Source organism: Mus caroli, chromosome 16 (genome assembly GCF_900094665.2).
Source record: "Mus caroli chromosome 16, CAROLI_EIJ_v1.1, whole genome shotgun sequence".
Classification (NCBI taxonomy): Eukaryota; Metazoa; Chordata; class Mammalia; order Rodentia; family Muridae; genus Mus; species Mus caroli.
The window spans coordinates 81,863,274-81,877,448 of record NC_034585.1 but is presented as its reverse complement, the minus strand read 5'-3'; the positions used below and the strand labels follow the sequence as shown (position 1 = coordinate 81,877,448).

The 14,175-nt window shown below is 43.8% G+C and overlaps 1 protein-coding gene across 1 annotated transcript; it reads right to left on the bottom strand.

Moving 5' to 3' along the window:
* Positions 1-6: 6 nt before the first annotated feature.
* On the bottom strand, positions 7-12,537 carry N6amt1 (N-6 adenine-specific DNA methyltransferase 1). The gene is made up of 6 exons (XM_021185499.2): positions 12,388-12,537; positions 10,516-10,602; positions 9,788-9,878; positions 4,654-4,737; positions 1,342-1,483; positions 7-122 (listed from the first exon to the last, which is right to left on the bottom strand). The coding sequence occupies exons 1-6, from the start codon at positions 12,519-12,521 to the stop codon at positions 16-18; spliced, it is 645 nt and encodes a 214-aa protein (XP_021041158.1). The 5' UTR covers positions 12,522-12,537; the 3' UTR covers positions 7-15.
* Positions 12,538-14,175: the final 1,638 nt, after the last annotated feature.

Genomic DNA, 14,175 nt, shown 5'->3' with positions numbered 1-14,175 from the left:
GGGGCTTTCAGGACACTAGGACTTGCTGAACCTGAGGACTGACAGGGCTTCTTGGCCTGCTTGCCTGCAAAGTGCTGTGGTCCCTTGCAGACCTCGTGTCTTCATTGTTTTAAAGATTTCCTCTAAAATGAAAAATAAAAGTAAAATTCAATTAAATCATTTGGTGATATCCATGATCACTGAGCAATTTAGTAGGAAGATAAACACAAAAAATTCCTCTGATTAAACAGTGTAAATCAGGCAAATGTTTGTTAACTCAAGCTTGGACCTGGGAGAGCTGGGACACAACTTTATGAAGGTCTGAGGACTCTGACAGACGTAAGGGCCTAGTTTTTGTTTGTTTGTTTGTTTGTTTTAAGATTTATTTATTTATATGAGTACACTGTTGCTGTCTTCAGATACACAAAAAGAGGGCATCAGATCCCATTACAGATGGTTGTGAGCCACTATGTGGTTGCTGGGAATTGAACTCGGGACCTCTGGAAGAGCAGTCAATGAGCCATCTCTCCAGCCCTCAAGGGCCTAGTTTGTAGTGCTAGCCCACTTCCGACTACACAGAATCATTATGTAACCTTGTTACTATAACAAGTGATCAAGTTTTAGCTGGTTGGTGCCAGTCTCTACCATATATTCTTTATGGGAAAGGTCAATGAAAATTTGGATGAGCTGAATCCTAACAGTGCCCAGAGTATAAATGAGTTCACTTCTTTTGAAAATAAAACCAGAGGCCCGAGCGATGAGTCGGTGGTTAAGAGCACTTACGGCTCTTGCAGAGGATCTGGGTTCATGTCCCAGTACCCGCATGACACCTCACAACCACCTCTAACTACAGTTAGAATCCAATGCTTTCTTCTGTCCTTAGGCTCCTGCACACAAAAGGGTGGGGGTGGGGAAGGAGTCATCACTCTCCATGCAGCTATGAATCCTGGAACTCCAACAGTGGCCTGCCTGCAAGGTGTAGATGCTACTGCAGCGACCAACTTCTCTATTATTATTATTGCTGGAATTTAAGACCTGCTCCATGGGATGGAACCCACGCTGAGTTTGAACTGCTAGGAGTCAGAGTTTATATCTGAATATTAGTTTATGAATGAGCGAAACTGCTCTGTCCCAGGAAGCAACGGGTTTTAAAACATGAACATTTTACCTCTTAAAAGTGTTTCTCCTCTTCCAACACACTGTCAGTGATTAAACTGCTCAACAGCCCAGGCTGTTTAATAAGTTAGTCTTCCGACTCTTGTTGTCAGCAAGTGAATAGTTAACCAGAAACACACACACACACACACACACACACACACACACACACACACACACACACACACAGTCTCTCTCTTTAATTACCTGGATTGTTTTCTTTTATGGTAACTAAGTAGAACAGCCCTCTTGGGGAGAGGAGCTCGGGAGCCAGTGGGAAGAACCTGTCCATGACTTCCCGGCCGTTTCTGCCGCCAGCCCACGCTGCTTCTATTCCACGACTTCCTACCTGTCGGCAATCAGAGACATTTGCTTCAGCTTTCACTGAGATTACACTCTTTGACAAAAAACGTCTCGAAGCAAGTACACATTTTCAAACGAATGTACCTTGGCTCCTGAACACCATTCTGCCAAACTCTTTAGGTCCTTCTGCTATGAGAGGGCATAGACTTGGCCAACAAGCGAAGCAGCATGCTGGGTGCCGGGCACACCTGCAATCTCTAGACCTAAGAATGGACTCTGATTTCAAGGCCAACCTGAACTACACGGTGAGACCCTGTCTCAATCACTCAAGGGACAGGATGCAGTTGAGTATCAGAGCTCACCTCATATTTGTGGGGCCCTGGGTTCAATTGTTACCACAGGAATATTCTGAAGAAATCAATGAAAATTAAGATCAACGTGGGCACAGTTGTTTTTCTGATTTTTGCTGTGGCCTTTAGATATATTTGACTTTAGTTTTATATACAATCATGTTTAATCAATATGTCAGGTTTCCTAATTTAAGCCCTTTACAATCAAATTACATAATTTTACAGAGCAATAAAGTACCTATACTTATTTACAAGGGAGGGTTTTTTTAAGTTTGCTTGTCTTCCCCTCCCCCATCTTCAGCAACTTTGTTTTCAATCACATTTCACATTCTTCCCTGCCCTTCCTTTTTTGTGCAGGTGGTGCTATATGTAGCATGTGTGTGTGTGTGTGTGTGTGTGTGCATGTGCAGGTCAGACACACTCCTTGCCTGGCACCTTGTCGGAGATGGTGGTCTCTCCTGTCCTCCTCTGTATATGCCATGCTAGCTGTCCTGTGGGCTTCCTACCATGCCTCAGGTCTGCGGGGGTTAGAGGTGTGGGCTGCTGCGAGGCTTTCACATGGGTTCAGAGGAAACCAGCTTCGGGCCTCACTTTCACAAGCATCTCATTGACTAACGAATCTCCCTAGCCCTGCCCTATCAATCGACATCTCAAGGATGTCTCATGTTCTCTGGAGTAGCTCGAACTCATCCCTTATGTTGGTACAGTACTTTACTGAAGGAGTATAGCTTATTTAGCTGGTGTTTGACATTTGCTGAGTCTGTTCCTTTTCTTTGAATGTAATTCTGATTATTCCCACATCTATCACCCACTCAGTGTGGTTCGTCACAATTACACTAGGAGATCATTAATTCCACTTTGCTTCGGGACTCTGGAGACCTCCCTTTGCTGATGCCCCGTGCTTTAATTCTGGGGGAGCTGCTCCTGCTCAGCGCTCTCAGCACTACTCCATCCTTTTGTAGGAACTGGTCTGGCTATTTCAGCAGGTGTGACGCTTTGGGTCAGTCCCTATCAGGCCTCTCTACCCGCTGCTCCAGAAGGCAGTGGGGCTTCCTGCGATAAGATTCCAGGCTACTGAGACCCATTTATCTGTTTATAACTGAGATGACTTCAAGAATGTCTGGCACCAGCCCAACCCTGGGGCCAAAGAAGAGAGGATTCCATTTCAGAGGGAGTCAGGCATGTGCTAGTGGCCGTCTGGTTGCTTGCTCCCTGGGCCAGCTAATGGGTCCATCCTTGGTCCCTTAGGGACCACAGGTACAACCCCCAGCACTTGATTTCAAGTGAATGTGATAGTGAATACAGAGATTTTTAAGGCTCCAATTCTTATGTCTTCTGGATGTCATCTCTAAGTCTTTATTTGTAACCCTTGCTAAAGGTAAAGCTAGTCGTCGTTACAGGCAAGCACCTTTACCTGCTGAGCCGTCTTGCTGGAAATACATTGAGACCCCAAGTGGGTCACCATGTTCTCAGAACTGTTTCCTCACTGACTGGTTCTCTCAGTATGAACTGAAACCATGACCATGAATTCCCTCTTGCTCTGCACACGGGCTCTGTCTGCTTCAGTTTTTATCCTCTAAGTGAATGATTTGTGTTTGCTTGGAGGTAGGGTCTCACTGTATAGCCCTGGCTGGCCTGGAACTCAGATCTGCCTGCCTTTGCCTCCTGAGAGCTGGGGGACTAAAGGCAGACGGCCAGCTATTGAGTGGTTTTTAAAAATAGATTTTAAGGACTGGAATCACTGGCCGGAACCCTGTTTAAAAATTGATTGACTTCCTGTGTGGATGTGTGTGGGTGTACATGTGGTCAGAGGGCTTGCACAGTGTGGACCCTCACTGGTCTCTGGCCCAGACTGAACCCTGTGTATCACAAGGGTCCTCTTCACAACTCTTTCTTGAGCTTTAAGTTTCTATATCACAAGCTTCACCCACTACTGATATGCTGATGGCCTTTGGAGATTGTTGACTAGGGTCAGGAGATCAAGAGGGCCATAGTGGACTGGTGGCCATATTGAAAAGGAGAAGAGAGTCACGTGTTTATGAATGTCTCCTCACTCTCAGCGTGTGGTGTCTCTGTCATAACACAGCAGCAAGGCCTTTGCCAGTCACACTCTTTGAAAGTCTCCACAGCCTCCAGCCTGTGAGAAATAGATATTAATTACCCACCGTGTGGCCTTTCACTATAGGAGCTATGAACAGACTGTAAGGCACTGTTGTGCTGTGACTTATTTTGGCTCCTCAGTTCACCCAAGCACGTGAGGGCACTCATAAGAGACAAATGGGGGCCTTCATCTTGTAGTAGGACTGAATGTGGTATTTTCCAGCTTTGCCAGAGAACAATCACCAAAGAATACAGCCGGCCCAATTAGAGAGAAGCCAGTGCTCATCTGTTATTAATCTATGTTCCTTCACCTTCTGGGCCGTGCTGATAAGGCTTACCTCCTCACTATGGACATTCTTAAATACATGTGCTTCCATCGGTCCCCTGTGAAAGATCGGGGTTGGCCCCATACATTTCTGATCATCTGAAGGGATGAAACCCCAGATGTTGAGAAGGAAACTATCGTCGAATACTTTTAGTTGACTGCAAGTGTTTTTAAAATGTGCATTCAGATTTGTTATTTAGGGTAATGGACCCGTTTAAGCACCATGGCCTGATCTGGGTGAGAGCTCTGCTCTGACTAGGCAGATCACATTTGGGGCTTGCAGCAGAATCTCTCCCCTTCTGCATCACTCACATATCTGTGACCGACAGCCTCTGAACAGTCACTGGAGTGCTGTTAGCAGCAGTGACCGAAGTCACGGGAAGTTCACTTGGTCTCATGAAACAGCTGGGAACAAAGACTGAGTTCTGTTGTGGGTCTTACCTCTTCAGGCGGAGTCACTACGTAGGGGGGGTTAAACACCAGCAGGTCTACTTTCCCCTTCAGCCTGGGCAGCAAGCCGTGCACCTGAGGGTAGCAGCAATGCAGTTTAAGCTGGAGCCTGATTTAAGGAGTGAGTGAGTCTTTAAAGCTACTCTCCCGTGTTGTCAGGAGGGGAAGGACTTCCAGACTTGCAGATGAACATAAGCTGAAAGTGAGTACTGTAGGGTGAGAGCAAGGGTGAGCATGACTGTGGCTTCTACTCAGGAGCAGACATGCTTCCACTCTGAGGTCACTTTTAGAAGGCAGTGTGAGAACAAGCAAGCTCTGATGGTGTGAAATATGTTCCCTGTAGATCTGTGAGGAGCTTTACAGCTATGTCTGCTAACTTACACAACATAATTAAGAAATGTGTGTGTGTGTGTGTGTGTGTGTGTGTATGTGTGTGTGTATGTACACAAATGGAGGTCAGAGGATAATCTTGATGTATTTTGTCTCCCACTGGCCTGGAAGTTCACTGCTGGGCTAGGCTGGCCCGCCAGAAAGATTCCAGGAATCCACCTGTCTTTGGGACCACAAGCAACCATGCCACTGTGCCTGGGTTTTTATATTCATTTCTGGAATCTCACCTAGGTCCTTGTAAAACAGACAGTGTACCAAGGCAGCTGCCTAGCTCCCAAGGGAAATCTTTTGTAAGATGACAGAGACTATCTGAATGACAGAAAACACCAAGGAATGGACTGTGTTTCTGCTGCTTCCGTGACTTGTAAATGTTTTGACTGACAGGATCAAATGGCAGAGAAGGAAGCACTGAACTCAGTGGTCAGAGACTGCAAACAGCCAGCGTGTGGCGTATGAAGATCTTTAAAGTGGGCACAGGTTTCTATAGAACAAGGGAGAAAAAAGAAATTACAATTGTGTGTGTGTGTGTGTATGTGTTAAAACTATGAAAAGTCACTTCATTTCCATTCACACCATCCAAGCAGGTGACATGTATTGGGCTGGGTTATGAACACTGAATATACATTATGAAGTAATATCAGAGAATTTCCCAATTTAGATTTCTATAATCAATTCCATTTTAATTATTCTGAGATACCTGTTAACTTACAATTCAAAGAGAATTCTTAAGACCTATTTTTGAGGATATGCTTATAGAAGTATTTTTTTCTTCTCTAATTTAAAAAAAAATAGTAATTTATTTTAAGTATATGAGGGCTCTGGCTGCATGAATGCCTGCAGGCCAGAAGATAGAATCAGATTCCATTATCCTTGGTTGTGAGCCACCATGTGGTTGCTAGGAATTGAACTCAGGACCTCTGAAAGAGCAGCCAGTCATCCTAACTGCTGAGCCATCCGTCCAGCCCCCTTTCTGCTCCTTTAAAAGGGAAACAATAATTACTCCTTAAAATATATATATATACTCCTTAAATATATACATATATGATATAACTTGGCCTGCAAACCAAAAGAAGATTAGTTTTTCCTTCACCAGTGCAAAATGAGGGATTCACTGGTGTGTGTGTGTGTGTGTGTGCATGCTCATGCATGCACACATGTGCGTGCCAGTGCAAGCTTTGAAAGTGTTTTCAACTCCATAAAGAAATTAAATTTCTTAAAAGAACTCGGAAATAGGAATTTTCTAGAAACGTTGGATAAAGAAACTAGACAAGATTTTGCTTTGTAACTCATAGTCCTTTGTCCTATCCAGCTATACAGTAATAACCATGGGATGGATTTTGCAAAAAGCAAAAGGACAAAATATTAAAACAAAAATTCTAACATCAAAAGAGTTAAATAAAATGTAACCGAGGACTGACCGTAGCCAGGACTAGACAGCTCCCTGCCTTAACATTTCCAAGAACTGAAAAATAAGTGAAAGAGGCCCTGCATGCATGCAGGAAAAACGCACGGACTTTATTCCCACTAGGGACACTATGGAGGGCTCTTATGTTAAATACGGGCCAGAACTGTCTGGTTTTCTTGCATGAAGCACAGCAACAGGGAGAAAAGACATTCTGCCAATAGATGATGGAGAAACGGGACAAGAGTGAGAAGACGAGGAGGGCTGTCAGCTTCTTCACAGAGCAGACACCTGAACTGGCCTTAGTACCACACAGCTCAGAGTAGCTGATGCCAGTGAATTTGTAAATGGTAAATCGTGTGTGGTATGTTTTGATGATGTAATGGAACATGTAGTAGGTACTTTTAAAAGACTGTACTGTAAGACTGAAAATGAAGAACGATGACAATTCTACCTTTTTGATTTTGAGGAAGCAGTTACACTATGTAGCCCAGGCTAGCTGTAATCTATCTTACACTCTTGAGTACCGAGATTACAGGATTGAGCCAATATACCCTGCTGGTCGCTACTTTTCAGACATGAAATCTCAGATAAGGAATGGGTTTATTTTCTATGATAGCTGTAATAATCCCTGGAGTTGAATGTAAAAGAGTTTGTAAATCGACTGCTCTGCTAAGCCTGTCTCTTGTTTCTTGCTTTGTCAAATCAGTTTAGTTCAGGGCCACCTTTTTTTTTTTTTTGGTTTTTCAAGACAGGGTTTCTCTGTATAGCCCTGGCTGTCCTGGAACTCACTCTGTAGACCAGGCTGGCCTCGAACTCAGAAATCCGCCTGCCTCCCAAAGGCTGGGATTAAAGGCGTGCGCCACCATGCCCGGCTTTCAGGGCCACCTTTAACTACTGAGGAATTAAGTCTAGCATGCAGACTCTCCAGTCACATCCCTGAGCCACTGTGTAGCTTCTGGAGCTAGACAGGAGACCCAGGCTATAATCCTCGAGATCGTTTTATTAACACTGGAGTTTCCGAAGACACTTTAGTTTCCGGATCTACTTCAAACAGTTTGGGTTTGTTCTTATGTAGTTTTACTGTTCCATCAAAAAATAGATGTAATATTCTTTACAGACACAGCACATTTTCTACAGCACATGCATCGCTATGCATGGCCATGCATGTGAGTGGCCTGAGAGCCTTCTTGACACTCTACTTCTTAGCACTGTGAATACAATTTCTTGTCTCTTGGGCTTAGTCCTAAGATGCAAAATCCTTTGTAAATGTGAAAGAGTAGGGAAGCTGCCTGCCCAGGTCAGGGTAAGAACAATACTGGTCTAGAAGCACAGATAGCAGCGTGGCACGTTAGGAACCCCAGAACTTGGGAGATGAAGGCAGGATCCGTAGTTCAAAGTCATCCTTAACCAAAAGAGAGTTCAAGGCTACCCTGGACTTTGTGAGACTTTTATATTCCCCACCTCCACCCCGGAAAAGCAGCATGGAGAGCAGTGTTTCTCGGGTCCTCCTGCCACCTGCTATTATGCCTTTCCTTATGAACAGCATTTCACTGTTGAAACTCAAGGTGTCCCGCAAAGCTAAGCCTATCCAAGTCCTACTAGTACCCTTAGAATGTCTTAACAACTCAAAACACTTAAAAGGTCTAATCCGAATTTCTTAAAACAACGAAGGGCTGGAGAGGTGGCTCAGCAGTTCAGAGCACTGGCTGCTCTTGCAGAGGACAAAGGTTCAATTCCTAGTACCCACATTGTGGCTAACAATCATGTGTAACTCTAGTCCCAGGGGATCCAATACCCTTTTCTGGCCTTGGTGGGCACTGGAGAAATGTGGTGCAGAGACATACACACACACACACACACACACACTTAAAACTTAAAAAAAAATTATATATAAAAAAATAAGGCAATTGAGTAGGGGTGTAGTCATCCGCTAAAGAGGTCGAGGCAGGAGAAGATAGAATTGAAGTTATCTACAACTACATAGAAAGTTCAAAGACAAACCAGGACACAGTGAGAACTGTCTAAAGAAAGAAATGAATAACCTGTCAGTCATTCTGCTTGTCCCCAGGACCCGTGCTCCCTTGTTTCTGCTTATGTCTCCTCGGCTTTTGATGGGACTGGGGTGGTTTGAATGGGACTGGCGCCACATACTCATATGCCTTGCCTAGAGGTGGTTTTTCAGACCTTGAGGTTTCAAAAGCCAAGACCAGGCCCAGTTGTGCCCTGCCCTGTCCTTACTTCCCGTCTCTCCTTCCTTCATCCTGCAAACCCTCCACTTCCTCACTACAATAGAAAAGTAACGTAGACAGGGACACTGTGTCTCCTCTCACTCTCAAGCTTGGGTAGGGTCTATTGTGACCCAGGTCAAAGTCACTCTTCAAATTCCCGGAACACACGACCCATGTGGTTCCAAACAACTCTCATCCCAAGAATACTCAGAAAACACTTCTTTTCATGGGGACTTGCTAAAAACTATACACAGAGATGCAAACATCTTGTTATTATGAGATGCCAGAGGGACACCAGAGAGAAACTCAGAGCTAAGAAAAAATGTGTGATGTCATCTGAGTTTCTGTGCTAGCTGTGCATAATGTTTTTAGGCTTAAGCCAGTTTGAACTGAATACAGAATCACATGTAGTCATGTTTATGGTCAACCTGTAACTCCAGCTTTACCTAATATCAAATGGTCAGGTTTGAAAGCATACATAGACTGAGCAGGTTTTATTTAGGAATAAATGTACACATAATGTGTGTGTGTGTGTGTACTTAAGTATGTAACAACAATTAATGAAGAAAAGAGACCAGGAATTTGAAAGAGAGCAAGCAGGGGTATATGGGAGGATTTGGAGGAAGGAAAGGAAAGGGGGAAACTATGTAATTATATTATAATCTCAAAAGTAAAAGAAAGCCGGGCGTGGTGGCGCACGCCTTTAATCCCAGCCCTTGGGAGGCAGAGGCAGGCGGATTTCTGAGTTCGAGGCCAGCCTGGTCTACAGAGTGAGTTCCAGGACAGCCAGGGCTACACAGAGAAACCCTGTCTCAAAAAAACCCAAAACCAAAAAAACCAAAAACCAACCAACCAACCAAACAAACAAACAAACAAAAAAAACAAAAAAAAAGTAAAAGAGAAAAATTTTAATTAAAAATTAAAAAAAAAAGAGTTCAAGGTCATCTGTGTCTGTATAGGAAGTCTGAGGCTAGCCTGGGCTACATGCCACTTTGTCTCATACAAACAAAACAAAACTAATTCCTAAAGTGTATTTCCACTAAAAGTGGTTAACCGTCAATGATTCGAAATCGATTACTACTGAACGAGGATTAACACTCACCAAATCTGTGATCACTGGCTGAACGTGGACTCTGTTACAGCGTGCTGTTTCCAAGGTACACGCGGCTGCCTCAGGGTTGATATCAGTGCACCTATCAAGGAGAGACAGAGGAAAAGATCAGGAGGATGCCCGGAAGCAGACAGTGTACCAGCAAACTCCTGCTGGGGTAAAGTTAGGAATGCTTTCTTAACTCCAACATGGTGTTGAAAAAAAAAAAAAAACCCAGAATGTTTTCATAATGGCAAAGAAAAAGAGAGCAAAGGCTTGTTGTAACGATGGCAAGCATTGCTGAAAAATCTACCTACACTCATCTGAAACGGCTAGCAAATGAAAAGGGAAAGAGATCGCTGGCCGGACACTGCCACACAAACGACATAGGCGGTAACGAGCTGCAAGAAACACATTTGTCCCATGTATGGCAAAATCTTCTGCTATTTCCCCCTGGCTTTTGTATTCTCAAGTTCTCTGCCAGGACATTCAACTTTGCACCTATTTTATAACAGACAAACTGTTTACCTGAGAACGATTAAAAGTAGAGACAGCATAAAGTTGTGTTGCTTCTAAAATCACACAGCACGAAGGAGTGAACGGGAGGCTACACCTGGGGGCCAGCATAAGCTATGACTTGAGTCCTCACTATCACAGACGTACTGTCTATTTAAAATGTTCCACTTGAGCTGCTGCAGTCACAGGGACCCAGGAGGGGTGGAGGAACGTCACATACTCACATGTATAAGGCCTGAGGACCTATCATGGAGGCCAGGAATGCAGACACCACACCAGACCCTGCTCCTACTTCAAGGCATATTTCCACTCTAACAACAAAAACAAAGTATTTAGTTCCTTCTTATGAGGATAGTTCTTCATGGAAGACAACTCTCGTGCCATATAATGTACTCACTTGCAAATATCTGGGAGTAAAAGGGATTTGCCATTTCTGGCAACTACCTAGTGCTTATTATTTCATAGCTCAAGCATGCTAATAGTTGAGGTGTGTAAAGTACTTAGACCGAAGTACTTAAATCAACCCAGCAGCATATCCTAGGGTTTGCTAAAAGCCCTCCATCTACCTAGATACATGCAGAACAAAGACCTCTCTCCTTACTAGAGTGCTGTGTTGGGCAAGTACTTCAGTGTCTGATCTTAGGATGCCAATAATCTTAGCTTTCTAAACTTAAAAATCTTGATCTGACTTTCCAATAAATGTATTTCCTTTGATCACTATCCGTGTGTCAAAAGCACTACTTAATTTCTACGACTGATTGGCCTGATGACATTTACAAGATTTTTCTGTCACTTAACTGTTCAAACAACGACTCAAGAAGGAGTCACAGTATTTCCTTTTACCTTTAGAATTAGCCACATATCTATGTGACCCACATAACAGGACTCGAAAGCCACTAGTGGGTCATAGTAAAGTTTGTGAATCTTACCAGGTGCCTTCTTTATGGAAATAATCATTACGGTCTCAAAAATAACTAGAATTCCCAGCCTTTGTAACAGGTCAGCTCTATTACAGCATACTAAGCAATGCAGTTTGTAGCTGTAAATCTTTCTGAGCTGTTTTGAGCATTCAAGTTACAATTCAATGCTCCACGAGATATTCCAGTAGATCGAAATGCTCCACCATCTATGAAGAAAGACTGGTTTTAAGAGCATTTTATAGGCAGGAAAAAAAAAAGTGACAATATAAACAAACATGACGGCTACTTCGTTCTGGAGACACCCAGTTGGAATCTTGGCCCTTAAGTTAATGACCCAAATTCTTTTGGCAAAATATTTTATTATACTGATTATATGTATGTGTGCAGAATGGTCCTCAGCATTGTAACTGAACCTCCAAGAACAACCTGTACTAGTTTCTGAGGCCGGAACTCAGGTCTGCAGGATTGTCAGCGAGTGCCTTTACCAGCTGAGCCATCTTTTCTGTTCTCAGCTCAAATTCTTTTCTCGGAAAAGTTAACATGTAGGCATTTACTATTTATGTCAATTAAAGCTATGGCCAATCCTTCAACAAATCAGGCTAGTGAAAATCCTACCGGCGGAGGCACGTGACTATTTAAACCTTCCCTAATAGTTCTAACCACATGCCACTAAAATGTTTACAGTTCAACTGAAAAACAAAACAAAACAAAAAAATCCCAGTTGCAATAACACTTTAAGTGCTCAGACGGCTAGCGGTTGTTCCTTGAATAGGTTGAGTGGGTTTAATAGATCACTACTCCTTATGTGTTTTTCCTTTGCTAGAGGATGTTATTCTCGCACTAAGGCGACTTTTACATATTCACTTAAAAAATTAAAATAGAAAATTAGGAAAGCTTTGGGACATCTTGTTTTTGGTCGATAAACTCAGGCTGCTCCTTAGAGGCGCGTTTACATTCTTTAGATTAACAGCTAAAAAAAGGCAGGGCAGGGTGACCATGAACCACCTGAGCGATGCTCTAACCCGGGCCCGCGGGACTCGCCTCCTTTACCCCCGCTCTACTGTCAATCACCAGAAAGTGGGCCGACCCACCACTTCCGGAGGAGGGCCGCAAGTTCCGGCTTCCGCCTCCAGGCCACCCCACTCTCTCCCGCTGAGGCGCGCACCCTCCTCGCACCCTGCTAGCTCGGCCGCCGCCGCCTCGAGCGCGTCCAGTAACAGGAACGTGTCCTCCGCTGGCTCGTACACGTCGCGGAAGGCTCCGCGACCCACGTGCCCGTACAACGGCGTGGGGACACTCGGCGCCGCCATCTTTTCCCTTCCGCTTCCTATGGGCCGGCGTTGAGTACGCACGCGTCGGCTTGCTGCGCATGCGCTTTTGTCTTACACTGGGTGGTGTTTGGGGTGAAAGAGCTTGCAGGGCTCTCGGGAACTTTTAAGCAACCTCTAACATCCGTTTTCAAATTCTGAACATTTTGTGTTTGTTTTTATCGACTACCCTAATATTGAGCAGCGTCAGTTATTTTGTATTAAGGTGACTGCTTTATTCTAATGACATTTGGAAAGTTTTTTGCCTTTTAAACTTGTAAGCACTTGCAAAAATAGTGTTTACTAAATTTATTGTTTTTTTAAGCAACTGAAATGTAAATACCCATTATAAGATTATGACTACTTTTATTTGCTTAATTTTGTTATACAGAGTCTCACTGTGTATTCCTGGCTGTCTTGGAATTTACTATGTAGGCCAATCTGGCCAGGAACTCACAGTGATCCGCCACCTGCCTCTGTCTCCTGAGTGCTGGGACGATAAAAGTTGTGGCACCATGCCCAGCTTTTAGGACTTTTAATTTTTATTTTATATTTGACAATATTATACATGGAAAACACTTAACTTTGGTCACTTTAATTCATTGAGATTATAGTTTGGGCTGGGCTGTGGTGGCTCACGCCTTTAATCCCAGCACTCTGGAGACAGAAGCAGGCAGATCTCTGCCTGTTCTACAAAGAGAGCTCCAGAACAGCCAGGGCTACATAAAGAAATTCAGTCTCGGAAAAACAACGAAACAAAACAGAGACAATAGTTTGGAGGGCTGGGGAAGTGCTCAGGGGTTGAGACCTTGTACAGCACTTGAAGAAGACAAAAGTTTGGTTTCCTGCACCTTTGTTTGGTGGCTCACAACTCCCTATAACCCCAGCTCCAGGTTGTTGCTCTTCCTGCGTCAGTGTCACTGTTGTGCCCATACATACAGGCAAAAAACCAACATACATAAAATCATAGTCTTTAAAAAATGTAAGGCGCTGGAGAGATGGTTCTGCAATAAGACTACTATTGAGGACTAGAATTTGGTCCCCAGTACCCACAGCAGGTGGTTCACAAACAGAGTAACTCCAGTTCCCGGGAGTTAAATCTTCTGTCCTCTGGCGGCATCACAAATACAGAATTGAAGATGGCAAGAAGGCTCTGCTGGTAAAAGGCAGATAGGCGCCGCCAAACCTGAGCACATGGACCATGTCCCTGAGACTCACACAGTGGAAGGAGAAAACCTATTTTTAGAGTTCTCGGACCTCCAAGGGTATGGCAGCATACATGTGCACACATGCACAAACATCTAAAAACAATGCGGAAATATTTTTTTAGAGTGTCATGTGCCTCGAGAATTTGTTACTGTTATTTTCACATGCATCCTTAAAATATATTTGAAATACAAGAAATGAAATGAAATAGCCATTCTTTCTCAATTGTTCCTCGGAGGATTTACTTTTATGTATGTGAAGGTTGACTTTTCTCGAGGTTTGTCTGTTGCAATTCTTGAGACTGACTTCCTTAGTGTTCTCCCACTGTTGTACACAGTTCCTGGTGTGAGACCTGTTAGTGGACATATGGTTCAGTTTCTCTGGATAGTGCCCCATCTCTCTCCAAACTAACCATACTCGTGTATACTCCTAACATCTCTTGGTGGCAGAT

Coding starts and splice junctions, on each gene's coding strand:
- N6amt1 (XM_021185499.2), bottom strand. CDS start 12,521: ATGGCGGCGCCGAGTGTCCCCACGCCGTTGTACGGGCACGTGGGTCGC. Junction 9,879..10,515: donor GGTCCTCAGGCCTTATACAT/GTGAGTATGTGA, acceptor TCTCCTTGATAG/GTGCACTGATATCAACCCTG. Junction 4,738..9,787: donor AGCCAGTGATCACAGATTTG/GTGAGTGTTAAT, acceptor TGCTACCCTCAG/GTGCACGGCTTGCTGCCCAG.